We start from the raw sequence: 20,380 nt of genomic DNA, 5'->3' as shown, positions 1-20,380 counted from the left end.
ACGCTCAAGTCCGACACGTATGAATAATAAACAATAGCCTCATATATAGTCACCGGCACAGAGGAGAGTGACACCCTAAAGATACCAGGAAGATATTGTAATACTACGAGAAATCTTCCGGCCACATCCATTCAACTCACATACCTCAAAGAGCACAATTTCTCCTTATCGCCACAGGACCACGGTTATAATAGCAAGGTAGGAGGCAGCTTCAAAGAGAAAAGCCTTGGGAGAATCAGTTTGGTTTCCCGAGACGGTCAAGAGAATCCCAGAGTCTCACTTCTAGAGCTGCTTCAGGACGACCACTTGACCAGTGTGGATCCATGTGACCTGTGGCCGCTGCAGGGAGAAGGCACCCAGCAAACTGGATGTCTAACAGCAACGAGACAAAGGCAAAGCTGACGACACCTGATTCTGCACAAAGGCTTTACTGCGCCCAGGGAATTAACCTAAGACGCATCAGCAGAGAAGGCTGGTGAAACGTCATGCAAGTGTGGCACCCTTCACGGATCAAGGGGAGCTCGACACCCTAGGGCAAACCTCTCCACTGCACATGCTCTCAGCATTCAAGTCCAATGTTGGGCTCAAGTCCATGGTGGGCTCAAGTCCAACATAAGCTCAGGTCACAGGTTAATATGCATGCATGCTCAGTTGCTCAGCTGTGGCTGACTCTCTGTGACCCCATGGACTGTAGCCTGCCAGGCTTTTCTGTCCATATTATTTCCCAGGCAAGAACACTGGAGTGGGTTGCCATTTCCTTCTCCAGGGGACCTTGCTGACCCAGGGATCGAACCCACGTCTCCTGTGTCTCCTGTACTGGCAGGCGGATTCTTTACCGCTGAGCCACCTGGGAAACATAGGTTAATATAATATACTAAATCAAAATAGAAAATTTCCACAATGAATTATGAATATAATCTTTGTGCTTCTTGATTGTCTCTGTCTTGATTGACCTTGTATATTGAGCTTTACACTGCAAGACAGATTTTTCTCATTTTAAGTTAAATTGAATATTACCCAGTTGTAACCCATGCATGCTCAAACCAGCCTTACAAAATGAATGTGTTGGATATGCAGGTCTCTTCCAGAGGCAAGCATGAGTGAAAGTTCACTGCAGTGAACTTCAAGGAGCCAGCACCATTCCTGGCTCTACGAGTATTTTTATAATTAAATATGGCTTGAAACAACTGGACCAGTACTTAGATCTGACAAAGTCTGAGTTATGTAGGAATATTCACCATAATGATAATTAGATCTATCTGAACCTTTTTAAAACTCCGGATTCCTTGGGATGCATTTGCTAGAATGTGAAGCACTTAAAGAAACAGATTTTTTAAAGACAGAAAAGCACACAAAGTCGTCTTCCAAGGACACTAATGATCGCTATCTTCTTCTACCGTTTTAACCCAACATGGACAGAAAAATTCCAACTTCAATTTTTGCCCATCACAGAATTTCTTCTAATTTCAGAACTTTGACTAGGCCTGTCTAGAAAAAAAAAAAAAACCGCTTTTTTGCCTCCCTGATGCATTGTTTTGGGAGTGACTCTGTTTTCCTAATGCTGTTTACTGCCCACCAAGGTGGTTTACAGTAATATAATCAGATTAATTTCAAATGAAGAGTGGTCAATTCACTGACTAACATAGTTCTCTGGTTTTCTAAATTAAGACTATCTGCAGAAGACAGAGCTTCTCCAGGCCAGAGGATGGCCTCAGAGTAAGAGTGCCTAGAGGCTCTGCCTGTTACGGGTTGTGGACTGTTTCATCATCCCGGGTTCTGATTTCTCATCTTTAAATATAAGGATAATAATAATTCTTTCATCAAGCAATTGTTTTCGTGATTAACTGAGATAATAAAGAAAGAACTTGAAAGAATCCCAAAGCCCTTAATAAATGTTGGCTCTTACTGCTCATGTCTAATAAATATACTGAACTATTTGCTCTGTGATTTCACGTGGGCATTTCCCGAAGCATAGGTGTTGTCCCCACTGGAGGCAGCCATCCCAACATGATAAGCCACTGGGGGTGACTTGCAATGCTATTTTTCACTTAGCAGGATAGGGGAAAGAAACTGTCCTCTGGAAATGCATGACATTTTCTACTTTTTCTTCCCTTTCTCCTTTTTTCTTTTCTTTCTTTTTTTTTTTTTTGTGAAGGGGAGGTGGGATGGGGTAGGCATATAGAGGGTAGTCAGACATTTTTATTGCAAAATGCCGTCTGGAAAAGATGCAAAACAAAATTGCTAAAAATGCAAGAGAGAAAAATACAGGAGAAAAACAAAAGGCCCCCTTCCCCTTGCTTATTGAGTTCAAAGGCATAACAGGCAAGCGCCCTGCAGCCAATGGGAAGCTACACTAATTTTAAAGCCATAAAAGGCTATCAAGTGCCCTGCGGGGCAGGACTACACTGAAGCCTGTGCCACCTAAATAAGATATGGTTCATTTACTTCGCAGCTTAGCCTAATGTAATCATCAGCGGATTCTTAGCCTGGAGTTGTAACAGGCAAATAGCCGCTGCGGCAGAGGCGGCACTCCCAGCCATCGACGGGGACGCCGCTAGATTGCTGTTGATTAGAAAATTTTTCAGTTTTGACAAGCACTTAATGAACATAAATCGCACCTTGATTGGTTTCCATCTGGGGCCACAGGCACACCTGAGAAGAAGCCATCCTCCGAGTCTGCATCGTTCCCTTCCTCCCAACACCTTAGCAACCGGCCGGCAACCGGGCTAGAACCAGAGCAGCACGCATTTATAAACTCTAATGATGAAACCCCATCTCTTGGCAGCAGGGAAAGAACATTCCTGCGCTGTCCCCCCACGCCTGAGCTCTCCCACTGAGAGTTCTCCAGAGCGACTTGCTGCCAGTGAAGAAAATGGATGGACTGGGCTTAGCTACCTTGGGTAAGGATTTCCAGCTACAATTAACAACCCTCACAGGGTCCCAGTGGAAAACAAAGTGATACAGAGTGAGTTGTTGCTGATGTTGTTTTACTTGCTAAGATGTATCCAGCTCTTTTGCAACCCGGCTGACTGTAGCCTGCCAGGCTCCTCTGTCCATGGGATTCTCCAGGCAGGAATACTGGAGTGGGTTGCCATGCCCTCCTCCAGGGGATCATGCCAACCCAGGGATCAAACCCAGGTCTCTTGCATTGCAGGTGGATTCTTCATCATCTGAGCCACCAGGGAAGCCCCTGTAACCTTTATCTTCCTGTAGATCATCTCTAGATTATTTCTAATACCTAATATGATATAAATGCTATGTAAATCATTGCTAGTGTGCAAGAAATTCAAGTTTTTGGTTTTTGGAACTCTGGATTTTTTTCCACCCAAAAATATTGATCTGCAGTTGGTTGAGTTGTGGGATGTACATACCCAATGGTATTGTTATATATATACAGTGGATTATTACTCAGCCTTAAAAAGGAGAGAAATGCTACCACATGGATGAACCTTGAAGGCAGGAGGCTAAGTGAAAGCCCAACCACAAAAAGACAAATACTACATGATCTACTGATATGAGGTACTCAGGATAGTCAAATTCATAGAATCAAAGAAGTAGAAGGCGGCTGCCAGGGGCCAGGGGAGGGGGAATTCAGAGTTAGTGTTTAATAGGGGCAGAGTTTCACTTTTGCAAGATGAAAACATCCCAGAGACGGATGGAGGTGACTGTTGTACATGATGAATAGCCTCCTCAGTCCTGAACTATATGCTTAAAAAGGGCAAAGAAGGTAAATTTTATGTTACGTGTGTAAGTGAAGTGAAAGTTAGTCACTCAGTCATGTCCGACTCTTTGTGGCCCCATGGACTGTAGCCCACCAGGCTCCTCTGTCCATGGGATTCTCCAGGCAAGACTACTGGAGTGGGTTGCCATCCTCTCCTCCCAGGGATCTTCCTGACCCAGGGATCAAACCTGGGTCTCTGGCATCTCCTGCACTGGCAAGCGGGTTCTTTCCCACTAGGGCCACCTGGGGGTTCCAGTACCGGGCTAAGATTCTGTGGCATCTGTATCACGCCCGTGTGTGAGTTCTCTCCCTACATAAAGCTAATGTACCTTTGGCGGGGGGGGGGGGGGGGGTCTAAGCTGTGTAATGTGGGTGGTTTCCTCCCTTCCAATCGCACCAGGATTTTTAAGGCAGAGCCAGGATTACCAAGCATAGGTTTGGAACCCAGGCCGTCCAGGGGCAAAGGCTTGACGTGAAGCCCCGGTGCAGCCCTGTGCTTGGCCAGGAGGCCCCTCTGCAGTGGTGGCCTGCACGCTGAGCCCACACGAGCCCTGGGCAGACAGGGCACAGTCCTCAGGAGGAGCCAGGGAGCACCTCCCGTGGAGGATGGGCAGGAAGGTCCACCTGCACGATGGACATCAGGCTGGAATGAAGCCAGACTGGAAAGGAGTGTACAGACCGAGGGCTGCTTCCAGCATCACGGCTTGTTCAGGGGCAGCAGGACCTGGTAACCGCCCATCACAGGATGAACAGGCGGACTGCTGCAGTGCGACACGGCCAGGACACGCCAACATCGTCTCCCCAGGAAGAAAGGGAGGCCTGTCTTCTCGGGGTTAGCTGTCTTCCATGACTCAGAGTTTTCACATCTGGAAATCTGGGCTTGGATTCTGTCTGTCCAGCCTTGCAGTCTAGCTTCTGCAACATTCTGGGGAGACCAAGGCAGAGTTCTTCCAAGTGTAACTCAATTCACCACCTCAAGAGATGGGGGTGCACCTTCACGGGAGTGCAGCTGGCCAAAGGGATTCTCTGTGAATCCTCAATCATCCAGTTAAATGTCCTGATTTTATGCAAAGATGAGTCATTTTATTTATCTTTGGCCATGCCATGTGGCTTGTAGATCTTCATTCCCCAACAAGGGACCGAACCTGGGTCCTCGGCAGTGGAAGTGCAAAGTCCTAACCACTGGACTGCCAGAGAATTCCAAGGATTGTGTTATTTTAAACGACAGTTACCAGTAGTGGTTACGGGCAAGAGTTGCTTCTCTTACAACAAAAGGTTATCTTCCTTTTTACCTTGAAATATTTCTTTTGAGAAGAATGCCTGCTCTGGAAAGCATCTCACATCTTTTTGTTATTTTGGCATTCGTTAAAAAAAAAAAAAAAGTAGATTCCCCTACCCCCAATGATTTTGAAACTAGAAACTTGTTGAAATCAGCATCCTGATGATAATTCAGAGTCTGAGTCCGTGGGGAGAAAAAACAAAGAAATGTCAATGGCTGAGTGGAAATGGAATGTCTAAGCCACTTGATTAGGAAGGAAGGTCCTGTGAGAAAAGTGTCTGGTTCGCAGGGTAGGGGCAAGTGACCGCAGCCCAGCAGCTTCTCACTCGGGCAGCACATGGAACAAGAAAGAAATCCAGGAAGGAGGATTTCAAACCGGTGAGCACCTCGAGTACGAGTCGGTCAGCTGTGTCAGCCAGCCACTCGTGCTCAGGAGGAAGCCTGGGGAACCTTCCCGGTCAGGGCACCGTCGAGTCCTTGGCTCGACCTGCGGCCCGAGTGAACTCTTACGGGTCCACTTAGGAATGCCCGGCGCACAGCCTTGTCAGCAGTTATTTCAGCCGCGCCCTGGACGGCAGCCCCCTCGACACGGAAGATGAATGGGTGGTGGTGCTGAACTGTGCGGCCCCGAGGGTCCAAGTTCTTTCTCATTATCCCCTCCACTTTTCCATCAAGGTGCTGCCTAAGGGCTCACGTTCAAGTCCACAGAGAGCGAATCCAAGGCTCTCAGAACCGGCAGCCCTTCACCCACCCAGACCACGAACCAGCCAAGTGTCAGGAAAACTTGGGACGCTCAGACGTGTCTCCTCCAAGAAGGTCAAGCACTTAGGGCTTTTTAAAGGTCTTATAGTTGTATAGGTCTTCCGAGAATTAAAAAAAAATATAGACCACAGGGCCGCAGCAGACGTCAACAGCTTGTTTTTTACCGTTTCAGTCTTATTTACGTATTTAGGGTTGCCTGTGCAAAATGGCACATGGAGATGAAGGAGCAGTGAAACTGGTCAGTCCTGAAGGGCAGGTGACCAACTTGTCCCAGTTGCCTGGGGCTTCCTGCATTTTTGGCACCAAACGTCCTGCATCTTAGGAAAAACCAGGGCAGTCGGACACTCTACTCAGAGTGCCTACAAAGCCAAAGCAGCTTCATTACCTTGGTTGAGTTTCCCACGTGCTATCTAAACTGCTCTCTAGGTTCCATTTAATAACAGCATCATTCTAGGTTCTACTTAATAACAGCATCTTGAGAGAGAAAGATGAATCAAATCAACTGTTTTTTTTTTTTTTTTTCCTGAACCCAGTTTTCTGTCTTACCATGAGACTCATCCCACCCAGCAGCACCAATCTTGGGGTGGGGTGCAGAGGTGGGGGTCCGACTGGCTCCAGGAGCCTCCATTTGCTAAGAGTTCTTGGTGGCATTTTTGGACCACACACTCTAAAGAGTCTCAAGTGATCTTAAGAAGACAATACCACCATACATCCCCTGGAGCGAACGGACTCTCTCTCTGGGCTTCCCGAACAGACGTCATCTGGCCAGTTTCTCAAGGTCTACCTTAAAAGGCATGCCAAGAAGCAGCAGGGCCTGACCCCATGCAGAAGGGGAAGGACGCAGGAGCTGATGCTTCACGACAAGTTCCACCACAGGCCAGGGGCGCGCGGACTCAGTTACAGAGGCAAGGCCGTGAGCATGCCCCTGCCCCTGCCCCCCGAAGCAATCATCCCGCAGTGCAAGAACCACCGATCTTTAGGAAGCCCCTAGGCTGAAATCCACCATTCCCTCTCCCGCCTGTGCTCACATCTCCCCCTTTCTACCTACACTGCAGGAGGGAGGCAGAGCCCAGCAGGCCAAGCCAGCCACTGCCGACAGCTCCCGAGCCTCTGGGGAAGGGCAGAGCAGGCCAGGGGGTGTCACAGTGGGCGAAGGGTGGGGTTGAGGCTCCCGGGAGCACAGAGAGAGCAAATCTGGGGTCCGGAGGTATCGCTGGTATCAACTTGTAGGGAACGGTCTCCATCCGGGTAGGATCCATGTCTGGTCCATGTTTTTCCTCTAATTCCCAGACGGTCACGCCTATGATCTGGCCACATGCTGGCGATTCTATTCCACTGTTCTGAGAGGGTTTCTTCCCCCTAAGAGGACTGTTTTGGGTTTTCAACAACAGGAAACATGCCTGGGGTAAAAAGGCTTCCCTCAACGACATCTAGCTGTGATCAGGGAAGGTTCAGGGATGCCTGTGCTGAATAAGTTCCAGAATGAGGCCGAGCTGTGTGTCAGAGGGACCAAGGATTTGGGGCTCTTAAAGAATCTGTTGTAGGATGCGTCTCGGGGTGAAACACAGAAAGACACGTCTGGGCAGACTCTGAGGGCTTGGAAAGAAGACGTGGTTAGGAAAGGATGTGATGGAGGAAGGGGAAACTGACGCCATGGTGACCAGTTGGAAGCGATGTCACGGGGCCACCACCCAAGGCCCTGAGCTATTCATACATGAGTTACGACAGGGCCTGGCCATCCAGGGAGGCCATTGGCAGGAGCTTCCCTGGCAGCTGACCCACCCCGAGCATTCGGTAGGCTGGTCGGCCTCACCCCAAACCCACTGCCTGTTGCAAAGCTGAGGATGCCCGGTTGCACAGCTGGTGGCCTGTTTCTGAAGCCACGGTTTCCAAGAGCATGTTGCTCTGCTAGGATTGCACAAGCCGGGGCACAGCTTGGGTCAGGCACCCACTGCTTGCTTGGTCCAAAGGCTGGGTTTGTTTTCTACCCCACCAACTTGTGAGAGTCCCTTGGACTGCAAGGAGATCAAACCAGTCCATCCTAAAGGAAATTAACCCTGAATATTCAATGCAAGGACTGATGCTGAAGCTGCAGCTCCAATACTTTGGCCACCTGATGCGAAGAACTGACTCATTAGATATAAGACCCTGCTGGGAAAGACTGAGGGCAAAAGAAGGCGGCAGCAGAGGATGAGAGGGTTGGATGGCATCACCGACTCAATGGACATGAGTTTGAGCAAACTCTGGGAGTTGATGATGGACAGGGAGGCCTGGTGTGCTGCAGTCCATGGGGTCGCAAAGAGCCGGACACAGCTGAACAAAAGCAACAATAAACCTGTGTGAGACACCTGCTTGGACTGAAACTTGTCCAAAGGATGATCTTTATGCAAATACTTCCACGGACACCTGTGAAGTAAGGAAACTGTATCTGTTTCCCTCAAGGATACAAATGATCTCTTCTGGGAGATTTTTTTTTTTTTTTAAGGGCATCCAATGAAGACATTTAAAAAACACAAGAGCTGTGTGGATTTTTTTTTTTAAAGCAAGTTTAGGAAATGGTCAGCTTCCTGCTTCCAGAGCACCCAAAGTCAGCTCAAGTCAGAACCCAGTGCTGTGGGAGCATCTTGTTCAAGCCGATGTCTGAGCAAACCACCACTGCTGGCAGGCTGGGGAGCCGAGGCGGCGTCAGTACAGCCAGGCGGGGCAGGAGAGGCGTGTGGGATGGCCCTGCGCAGCAGCACCGGCCAGTGCAGTCATCTGGGGCTTCTTTTTTTTTTTTAATTTTATTTATTTATTTTTATTTTTGGCTGTCCTGGGTCTTCGCTGCTCTGCTCGGGCTTTCTCTAGTTGAGGCAAGCAGAGACTACTCTCTAGCTGTGGTGCCCAGGCTTCTCGCCGCGGTGACATCTCTTGCTGTGGAGCGCTGCAACTTTAAACTGGCTAATACAGGAGCGGCCTAGATCAGCTCAGATCGGATCAGGGGGCGTCTGGCCTTGCAGGCCACGCTCTCTGGGGCAGGCCACACCCTGCAGGTGATGAATTTGACTGCAGTGTGACAATCCAGCACGCTGGCCGTTTTCCATATGACCAGATTCAGTCCTTTACTCTTGCTCTCATCTTCCTCGTATGCAAAAGGCCCTGGATTCGTGGGTTTAACAGGGCATCACGTCCGAGGTGACCAGTGGCGGAGTCCGAGTCCAGGCTGATGGCGCCCTGAGCGGCGCATGTGTGCACAGGAAAGAAAATGTCCCAGCAGGGAGGGAGCCCCAGGGCAACAGGAAAACGCTGGTTTTGAGGGGGCCGCTGGGGCTGCTGCAGGCCCGCCTAACATCTGTTTGAATCCTACGTTTGATGCATCTTAAGCCTCGTTGCTCTTGAACCCAAACCTATTATCAGAGTATTAATTACCTGATTAAAATTCTGCCCTCATAAAAGTGTGCCAGCTTCTGTTTTGATATACAAACCATCTCATCATCAAAAGTTAGGAGGGTCCAGGGTAGCTGGCACAGATAGTCCATCAAGGACAACCACAACCTCTGCTGAAAACTCTGTCTGAAAATGTCAGACTGTTTAGCCAGGTTATTTCCCGTGACTCCCAGCAGAGTCACGGGTTGTAGGATCTGCTATTTGAGACCGATGTAGGTCCCCTGCTCTGTGACCAGTGAGAGCTGGATGACAGGCAGTATGGAAATCGGAAGCTACCAACCTGGACAAGAGTTCCCCAGTACTGGACCACTTAAGGTCTTCAGTACAAGCGGCTAGTGATCTTAGTGGTCTTTCTCCCGTAATACACCTTACCTCGGAAGCCAGTGTTACAGTGTGACTGGTATCTGAGATCATTCGGTTCCATCCCCTTTTGAAATTTTCCAGACTCAAATAATTGGGCCATACTCCACGATCTAGACCTTTGGGGCCTAAATTAGCACCATATCTAAATGCTCCCGAATTTCTTATTAAGGGAAGTCAGGATTCTGCCCTTGGACATCCCTCTGATACATCTTCCTGTCTGGGACCATAGAACACACAGGGCTAACTCAGCCACTGGGCATCTGTTATGTGGGTCCAGTTGCTCAGTCATGTCCAACTCTTTGTGACCCCATGGACTGTAGCCCACCAGGCTCCTCTGTCCTTGGAATTCTCCAGGCAAGAATACTGGAGTGGGTTGCCATTCCCTCCTCCAGAGGATCTTCCTGAACCAGGGATTGAACCTATGCTTCCTGCATCTCCTGCACTTCCCAAGAAATATACCTGAAACTCACAGCCCTCTAAATGTCCACCCAAGGCTTGGTTGTGAAAACAAGAATCCACGAAGGATTACAATGAAAGTCATGACATATCTCTGTGGTCTAGCCATTCAAATTCACCACTAGATTAAGCCACTTCCTTAGGGAACTGTCTACCTGCATCAATAACTACAGCTCCCAGGCGACCCGCATTAACCGAATCACACTTTTAAAATGACGATGGCTCTTGCCTGCCGTACAATTACAAAGCCCCACTCTGCTCCTTTACTATATTCCAATAATATCCATGCATACATAGGGGAAAAAAAAAAAAAGGAAAGCTGGCACTGAGGACCATCACGAGAAGCAGCCTGTGCGGGAGAACTTTTGAAGAACGGATGGCAACCATATCATCGAGAGGTAGAGAGGAAAAGTAAGGGAGCATAGGCCCTCCAGCAGAAATGTTCCAGAACCATCTCCTGTTGCCACCATCCTTCCCCCTTGGCAAGAAGCAGCCAACGCCCCTCTGAGGGGCTCAGCAGGAGACTGGAATGTGAGCGGAGGGGCATCACCCATGAGATCTCACTTTCTACAGGTCGCTGAGGCCGGCAAGGAGATTGTGACTGCAAGTCTCCCTCCAAGGAACAAAGCAAATGGGTCCATCATTAGGTTCTGTTCTCAGATGGGGTTTATAGGAAGAACTATGCTGGGAAAGGGCACCTCCCTGTTGATGGAGCAGTTTTGAAGAAAGAACCCCAAAGACCCAGACGGGGGCATGACAGTCACAGGCAGGCCTCAAGGGATAGTGTTACGTCTCTGGTTTAGGTCACTGGGGAAGCAGCCTGACTCTATGTCCCAAATAACCCCAATAAATCAAGCACAAGGAGTGTCCTCAGTCCAAGAAGTGTATATCTCGAAAGCCTACCTACTGGTGAAGTGTGGAAAGACTCCCCACCAATAGGAGGAACAAGCAGAGGGGCCTAAATACATGCTTACTTTTGAGCCCAATTCAGAGAGGGCAAGCCACTGCTGGAAGACAAGAGGGAAAAGGACAGTTCACCCCAGCCAGCAAATGACATGGTGAGGATACCATCTGTTACTGGTCCTACTGCAAAGGCTTTCAAAAAGGTAACTCCTCTTCCTGTTTGGAACCAAAGAACGTTGGGCTAACTCAGCCGCCGAAGGTCAGCAGCTCCCGACAACTTAAGACTAGAACACAGCCACTCCAAGTACCTGCAAGGGACTATGAACATCAAAGTGGAAGTCACTCAGTTGTGTCCGACTCTTTGCGACCCCATGGACTGAATTCTCCAGAATATTGGAGTGGGTCGCCGTTCCCTGCTCTAGGGGATCTTCCCAACCCAGGGATCAAACAGGTCTCCCACACTGCGGGCGGATTCTTTACCAGCTGAGCCATCGGGTAAGCCCTGGAAGCAATTCACTCCAGACAGCAAGTCACACAGCGAGGATACCATTTGTTACCTATCCTATTGAAAAGTTGTTTTTTTTTTTTTTAAAAACAAGGGAAATGTTCCTGAGACTACAGGGGGTTGGTGGGGAAAGCCAGAGAAAGATGAACCAATACAGTCTTTCCTGGAATTTGGCAGTCCATACCCAGAGCCCATAGAAGTACACCCTCTTCAACTCAGGAAGGCTATGGTTGGGAATGTGTCTGCAGGACATGGATGTGGGCACAGAGGTGTCAAATGAAGACGCTGATCAGAGTGACTCACAATGGTAAAAATCATGGAGAAAGGAAGTCGGCTCGCCAAATGTCGGTTCAGTCCGTTGGGGCACATGTGCAGGATGGATGTTATGTAACTATTAAGATGGTGGCATAGAGGTGTGTTTGTTGGCATGGGCAGGTGCCTGAGATCTGGCGTCATCTAGGAGAGCAGAGAACAGACCGTGTACCCAAGGGGGCTGCAGGCCAGCAGAGGCAAAGGCGTAGACTGTGGACATGGCTAGGAGGATACACCTCAAAATGTGAGCAGCCACGTTCTTAGTGGGTATCTGGGAGAAGTACATTTTCTTCAGTATGTTTATCTTTAACTTCTCATTAATCACAGTGCACTTTTCAAGAAGTACTAAAAATTAAAATCTTAATGTTGTACTTAACACTGTGATATAGTCAAACAACCAGCTAATACTATATATTCACACATATACCTATGTGAAGGCAGATAAACGTCACGCAGGGTTCATGGAATGTGTTGTGCTGGGAGAGCCATGACAACCATCTTCAGGTTTTACCAAAGCTTTCCCAAAGAGCTCCGCATGGGTAGAATGTCTACATTTCTCCCAGTGATGAAATTACGTGTCTTTCCCTCTATCTTATATAAATCACCAGGATAAGAGACATTATTGCACAGAGAAAACGAACCTGCCTTACAAACTGGCATGTGTTCTTAGCGGACAATAAAAAAGGACTCTGACTCATGAGTTGCACTCAACTCTTGGTTTTGTTGTTCTCAGGTGCTCAAGCTGACCCTGGGTTTCAATGCACAGTGAGTTCCCTACAAAAGAACTGTCAAGCTGCAGACTTTGTAAGATGCGACTGCGTGTTCACGTGTCCAGGCACGTTACTTATTCGGTGTCTGGTGTGCGCTGTCACGCGCGTGCGCCCCCTGCAGGTGGCTGTACGCTTGTGTCCATCACTGTGCGGGACTGCAGAGAGGACAGCGGGGCAGCATCTTCACCTCAAGCCCAGGGTGTCTAGAAGCAAGCGTGAAAGCAGCTTGGCGAAGCTGGTACCACCGAGAAGTACCAGCTGTTGTACTGTATTGAAAATGCTCTTCTTATTACTTTGTGTTTTTTATGTATTTTTTGGAGAAAAGTATTATAAACCTATGGTGCTCAGTCGTGTCCGACTCTTTGTGACCCCATGGACTGTAGCCTGCCAGGCTCCTCTGCCCATGGAATTTCCCAGGCGAGAATACTGGAGTGGGTTGCTGTTTCCTATTCCATGGGATCTTCCCAACCCAAATCAAACAAGCACCTGTTGCGTGTCCTGCACTGGCAGGCAGATTCTTTACCACCAGAGCCGCCTGGGAAGCCCATAAACCTATTAGAGTACAGTTCTGTAAGGTCGACTGTGTCAGCTGGGGATCTGAGCTAACTCTGTTGGACTTACTAACAACCTGGACTTGTGAATGCATTCTCGGAATGGAGCTTGTTCGTATGTAGACTTGCTATAGTTTCTTTTAGTCTAGATTTTCAGATAGATTTTTTTCTCCTTTCTCTTTGACTACTTGCTCCTGTCTTTTTACTCTCATTTAAAATACTACTTTACTTAAAAAAAAAAAAAGAAAAACAAACAAAAAAAGAACTATAAGAACACCATATAGACTGAAAATAAAGGGTTATTCTGTAAAAAAAAAAAAAAAAAATTAGCTAAAAGAACACTGAGATATATTATCAAAATAGAATTTAAGGCAAAATCCTTAATTTGGGAAAGAGGAAGACTACATACTATTAAAGGAAGGCTCTATTAAGAAAGTAACTTTCATTCTGTTAGTATTATAATAAGATGCAAAATTCATAATATTATAAAATATTCATTTTGGTTTAAAAATAAATGTTACCAATTAAAAAAGGGAGCAATTTAAAATAAAATAAAATACTACTTTAACCCTCAACAGAGCCGAAAGGCTTGACTGTGCACGGACGCCCTGTGTGCCCTCTGCCCAGCACCTGCTAACTTCCCAGGGAGCAACACTCACATGCAGGCTCGGGTGGTAGGTGAGCACACCGTTGTCACACAGCGTGACGTACTTCTTCTTCCACTCCTTGTTTAGCGATTTGCCACTGCGCTTCAGCAGCATGCCCTATGAGCGAAAAAGAAGCCAGGCGGAAATTAGTGTGAATCATGAAGTCCTGCGCACATTTTTTAAAGAGTAGGCACACGGGTTAACTTTTAAATTGTTAAACTTCCATTTTCTCTTTGGCATCTTAAAATGGAAATGACACATTTTTGCCTTGGTCATTCAGTTTTCCCCTTTCTTTTTATAAAATATATATACAATCAACAAATTCCCTTTTGTGTACGTGAGTGCAGAACTTAATGCTGAGACATTAACGAGGGCTAAGACGTGCCGTTGGTTCAACCAATATGATACAGACCATTGTGATGTGATATATCATACCTTTTCCTATAACTAAGCTGTAAGCACATGGAGCTCCTATAGGTATTAAAAAAGGAATGTAAATTTCCTTTTCTAAAAATAAGACACTAACCATATTCTTCCTTTACGATATTTACAAATAAGAACATTTTTATTTTACAGTTTTTCACTTTAGATCTTAATTTATTAAAAATGAAATTCCATTTGCAAACTTAGCAATGGCATTTAATAGATGAACTGTGTATAATTTACTTTAATCCATTTTTAATGAAATCATATTAAAGCTTCTTAAAAACCATTCAACACTTGAAACCGACACACAAGTATATTTAATCCAGCCTTCCTTAGATGACTGATGAGAATTTGCTCTTGTTTTTACTACCAGTTCCCAGCAAACCTTCTGTCTCATTTCTAGGCTTTCTTGAGTTAAGAAAACCGGAGGCAGCCTGAGCTCTGCCAGGCCTAGCACCTTGAGTCTGCACTTTCTCTTTCCCTGTGGGGGCTTCAGGCCCTTCTGCTTGCACGCGTGCATTCTAAGCCGCTTCAGTCAGGTCCGACTGTGTGTGACCCCATGGACTGTGGCCCGCCAGGCTCCTCTGCCCATGGGATTCTCCAGGCAAGAGTACGGGAGTGGGTTGCTGTTCCCTTCTCCAGGGGATCTTCATGACCCAGGAAACAAACCCAGGTCTCCTGCACTGTAGGCAGATTCTTTACCATCTGAAGCACCAGGGAAGCCCCACGCCCTCCTAGTCAGTCAGTTTTAAACTTGAGCTTTCACATCTGGATTCGTCTAACTCTCGTCCACAGGAACAAAGGGGAGCAGGAGAACCTCCCTCCTTGCTCTTTCTCTTGCTGCTCACTTGTTAATGTGATCAGGACTTCCCTGGGGTCCAGTGGCTAAGAATCCGCCTTCCAAACCAGGGACGTGGGTTTGATCCCTGGTCGGGGAAGTAAGATTCCACATGCCTCAGAGCAACTGAGCCCGTGTGCACCACAACCAGAGAAGCCAGCACGTTGGAACTGCTGGGCCTGTGCGCTCTAGAGCCTGTGCCCCACAGTAAGAGAAGTCTGCCCGTGTGCTGTGATGAGAGCCAACATAGCCAAGACAAGGAGAAGTCCGTGATCATAAGTACGACTGGGAAAGCCTAAGACTAACGCAAGTTAATTCACCCAGATGGAGGCAGAAAGAAAATTGTCGGTTTAACGCAAGTTAATTCACCCAGATGGAGGCAGAAAGAAAATTGTCGGTTTGAAACAGAATCTGACACCTTAGGAAGGTGCGGCCTCCCGAGTCCCTTTGAGAATTTTTACCAGCCCCCACCCGCCTCCTAATTCTATCAACCAGGAACCAAAGTATGAGAAACAACCAAGAAGGCATTTTTCTTCTGCACGGACTGCAAAAGCCTATTGCATTTGGGACTCCGTGGACTGCAGCATGCCAGGCTTCCCTGTCCTTCACCATCTCCCAGAGTTCGCTCAAACTCAGGTCCATTGAGTCAGTTTCCCAATATTATGACATTGCATTTTTATGGACAGATTTTACAAATATAATGGATTATGAGCCACCTGGGGACTCTGGCCACAGTGTTTATTGTTTCTGAGGGAAAATATTTCAGAGTTTGAGGCAACTAACAAGTAAACCTTTGGAAGATCATTTCTTTGCACGTTTTTATCTAAAGAAGCATGTGACAGAAAGCTGCAGACCTTGATGTCTTGGAATCTAAACCAATATAAACCAAACACGGCACTGAGACCAACAAAGGGAACCAGCTCCAGAGATAAACGTTCGCTCCCATCGGGGGTGGTACAGGTTTCAGGGCACAGTAAGGACTAGTGTGGGGGGGGGGCTCGACTAGTGACCGTGGATCAGTGGCGATGAAAAAGCAACCCCTTAACAGCATTAAATGTCCCCCCCCCCAGTGGGATTTCTAAGATTTTAAAACTTAGCATAACAAAATCTGACACAGGGACTTCCCTGGTGGTGCGGTGGTTAAGAACCCACCTGCCAATGCAGGGGACACAGGTCTGACCCCTGGTCTGGGAAGACCCCACATGCCAACAAGCAACTAAGCCTGTGTGCCAAGAGTTACTGAGCCCACGCTCTAGATACCACGCACCACAGCTACTGAAGCCCCTGTGCCCTAGACTAACCCATGATCTGAAACCAAAGAGAAACCCCCGCCTCCATGAGGAGCCTGCCCACTGCAAATAGAGAAAGCCTGTGAGTAGCAACAAAGACCCACCACAGCCAAATAGATAAATAAAATTATATATATTTTTAAAAAGCCAAATAAAATTATATATATAATATAAACAAGTTCTTCTGTAGGCTCACATTTTCCCACCCTCCATTTCAGATGGAATTCCAGTAACACCCAGGGGCTGGGGTTACTGTGCATCATCACTGGCTAAGAGCTGTCCTGGGTTTCAGAAAGCCTTTTTTTTTTTTTTTTTTTTAAGATATTTTACTATTTTTATTCATTTATTTATTTGGCTGCAGCACGTGGAATCTAGTTCCCTGACCAGGGATCAAACCTGCGCCCCCCGCATTGGGAGTGCAGAGTCTTAGCCACTGGACCACCAGGGAGGTCCTCCTCAGGAAGCTTTTCCTTTCTTCCTCAGATGAAAGACAGGCTCCGTGAAGAGGGACACACAGAAATCCTCAGGCCATCTTCAGGGCACTTTCAGGAGCAAGTCCTGCACTGCCCGGTGAGGGGAATAAAGACTCCTTTCTTGAGGGAATAAAAGGAAAATTTACCAGGAGGCCAAGTGAAGACGGGACATCATCGTTTCCGAGGGACTTAAATTAGGCATTTTGTTAGGTGCTAGGAAAACAATGTCTTGCTAAAAAAACTAAATAAATAAATACAAAATCCAAATCTTTACAATCTTAAATAAATCCCGTGGTTCACCTCGGAGGATTATCTCTGATTACCTGCACTATTCAAACGCTGCAGAATTCAGCGGGCCTGAAGACCACCCTGGCATGCTCGGAGCCTTATTTCTGTCCTTCAGCTTTGGCCCCAGCTGGGTTTATGATTCCCCCCATCAGACACCAGACGGGGACTGAACTGGCTCCACACATCACACGTACACACGTTGGGGCCGCCCAGACACCAGTCTGGGCAGAGGTGGACCAGGTAAGGTGCACATTTCTTTAAGCGGCCTGAGCATGTGCCGACGCGTTTCTAAGCATCGCCGCGTTCTCTCGCTCACTCATCCCCCATCAGCAGCAGGACAGGGGCAGCTGCTATTACGGCTCCCTCGGTTTGGACGTGAACTCTGACTATGGAGGTGAGGGCGCTCGTTAGCTGATGGGAAGTGACGGGACCAGCCACCCTGCCCTCTCCAGTCCTGCCGTTAGCACTGTGGGCTGCTAAGTTCAGACCTGGAAATGACCACTGCAGTCAAGCCTACCAGTGTCCCTACCATGGCTCAGCCCAAAGCCTTCAGTCCCAAAGCACCAGATCCTTCTCTCCCAGCACAAATCCCAATCCGAGAGAGGCGGGTCATCCAGGATCCTGGCAGCCACTCAGGTCCGATTCCTCTCCTGAGGGGAGGTGGCCGATCAGTACTGGTATTTCATATTCACACAGTGAAGGAAAAGACAAGCACCCTTCTACCAGGAACAGATTCAAATGTGCCCCCTAAAATCTACTGCACGTGGACCCAGAGGAAGGGGTTTCTGTTTGCTGAATCTTAAGAGCACCCTGAGAATGTCCTAAACGCTGAGTGTCCTTGAGAGAGGGGAGACCGCGATGAGGAATTTATGGAAGCACATCTCAAGGCTACTAAAAAATTTCAGGAAGGGGTGGTCAGGGCGGTTGTGAGTGGAGAAGGTCAGATCTCCTGATGAAGGTTCAGCGAGGCCCAATGAGGCCACCCTTCCAGGAACGGCCTCCCTGAACTGTACAGGGAACGCAAAGTTTGTGTCTACGTTTCCAGATCTCCTGGTGAGTCAAGAGAAAAAGAAAAACTGGAGCTTTAGGGACAGCTCCTTATTTTTTAGAATGTTGGCAATGGATTATACACCATCTGCGTGTAATTCAGGCCAAACCCAGCACATGCGCAGGTCAGAGGCAGGCACCTCTGTGTTTGTGACCTCGTGCCAAGAGTCAGTAGGAGGCAGCAGCGGAGTCTGGACTAAGGCGCTGGACTCACAGCGGGCCCCATAGGACCTCCATCCTATCACCCAGACGACGGCCATCCACGTCCTTTCACTTCCCGGAAGGGGAGTCCTGGATCAATGCCCACAGCTCTAGACGTCAGAGTCCACTTGCGCACATATACATGTGAGCCTTTAGAAAAGGTCGGCCACGACACCAGGAGAAGCCAACACGCTTGGTGGTCTCTCCATAAACAATAAAGAGAACCCATCCTGCAAAAGATGATGGGAGGCGAGCTCTTTGATGAATTACGGTGGGACTTGTGTAATCAGAGGTTCAATTGGACTTCAAATGAGGAGACTCAGGAAACAGCTTCAGTGGATTCAAGACATGTTTCCTGTTGCGTCTTCTTCTTAAATTAATTCTGAACACTGATTTTTTAAAGGGTAATTTGTATCAAGTGGGAATCACAGAATAGCAGAATCTCAAGAGGCTCTGAAAGTTGAACCATTCCGTCCCGAATCTGCTAGATGAGCTTTTGTGCAGGATCCCTGCCTGGGGCCACCCTGCTTGGGCATCCCTGGGGACAGTAAGCCCATGGGTCAAGATGCCTAGAGCTGCCTGAGCAGGAGTCCATGGCTGAGTAGAGACAGTGCAGAGGGGCAGGGGTAGGGGGAGGTTGGTCTGTAAGTCTGGAGCGGAGTCTGTCCCAGCATACCCTCACTTCGAGGGACCAAGGCTAGTTGCTACCAAGGTCCAGTAAGATATCACACAGCTACATAGCCAAGCCTGGTCTTAGCCCCCAACTCCTCTGGAAGCAAAAGGTTCCAGTGTTCTGATGTGCTGTATCTCCTCTGAACACAGTCAGGATACCCCCAAAGTGCCAAAGGGCGAGAACCCATTGCCTCCTTTTAGGACAAACTTCTGCTAGTGAACCACGATGCTCAAACATGCCAGGAGGCCCTTCACTGCATCTGGCTGAGCCCCTAGATTGGATCCCCCTGTGCTTCTGCCTTCCTGAACTCACACACTTTCTACTCTAAGCGCCAAGGAAACAGAAAACCCTATAAATAGTTCATTTTAAACTTTTGAAGGACGTGAAGCCGTGATCCCACCAGCTAGAAGATGACAGAGGCCGGAAGGCGCTCTGCCGGAGACAGGCAGGCGGGCAGCCCCCCTTGGCGAGGTAGATGGTCCTGCTGATCCTAAGTCCCTTTGATCCTGTGTGACCCAGGGCAAAACCGCACGGCGGAATGTCAAAATGTATCCTCGGTCTATCTTTCAGATGCCACTTTTGTACATGTAAAAACAATTTCCTGCTTCAGACTGTTTCTCACTGACCATCAACCCTAGTGTAGACGTCAATTACGGTTAATGTTTTATTTGACTCCTGTATGGCTTATGTGTCTGTTTTAAAAAATTTTTATTTCAAAACAATATTGGGCTCATTGTGAGCCAGATGCTGCTTTAACAGCCTTACAAGTTAAGAATTACGAACCCCCCCACCCCCGCCGCTGCCGAAAGCTTATTACCACCTGCTGGTAATTACTCTGATTATCCCCAATTTACAGACGAGGCCACTGAGGCACACAGAGGGTATGGAGCTTACCCAAGGCACACAGCCAGCTTGGTAGCTGATCTCAAGATAACTCCAGTTTGCGCCAGGCTTTGTGTTATTCCTGCCCCTGTGTAAATCATCCCACACTGACTGGGGGAATGCCTGACTCAATTTACCCAGAAGCAGCTGAAGTGATGCCCCCTACATTGGGTTTAAATTGAAAGAAATTCTGACAGCTTCTGCTTTGGGGAGCTCCAACCAAGAAGCCACGCTGTGCTCTGTCCATAGTCCTGAGCCACAGAATTATGAAAAATAATAACAGGTTTTTTTTTTTTTTTCAAATCATTAAGTTTGGGGCTTCCCTGGTGGCTCAGATGGTAAGGAATCTGCCTGCAATGTAGGAGACCTGCGTTTGATCCCTGGGTTGGAGAAGATCCCCTGGAGGAGGAAATGGCTACCCACTCCAGTATCCTTGCCTGGAGAATCCCATGCATAGAAGAGCCTGGTGGATTACAGTCCATGGGGTCACAAAGAGTAGGACACGACTGAGCAACTCACAGGCACAGGTTTTGGAGGAGAGTCCTATGCACATGAAGAAGTGAAGTTG

General features: G+C 47.9%; 1 protein-coding gene across 10 annotated transcripts in view; it reads right to left on the bottom strand.

Annotated features, from left to right (window-relative positions):
• Positions 1 to 20,380, bottom strand: part of AGAP1 (ArfGAP with GTPase domain, ankyrin repeat and PH domain 1) — a 562,171-nt gene that overhangs the window by 185,975 nt on the left and 355,816 nt on the right. For all 10 annotated transcript variants that reach the window (XM_055586531.1, XM_055586533.1, XM_055586526.1 and 7 more), the window contains exon 10: positions 13,708 to 13,812. In XM_055586531.1, the coding sequence (XP_055442506.1) occupies positions 13,708 to 13,812 (105 nt within the window). The remainder of the gene's footprint in view (positions 1 to 13,707; positions 13,813 to 20,380) is intronic.

The sequence above is a fragment of the Bubalus kerabau genome, chromosome 6 (assembly GCF_029407905.1).
Source record: "Bubalus kerabau isolate K-KA32 ecotype Philippines breed swamp buffalo chromosome 6, PCC_UOA_SB_1v2, whole genome shotgun sequence".
In the NCBI taxonomy this organism is placed as follows: domain Eukaryota; kingdom Metazoa; phylum Chordata; class Mammalia; order Artiodactyla; family Bovidae; genus Bubalus; species Bubalus kerabau.
This window is presented reverse-complemented; position numbering and strand designations above follow the sequence as displayed.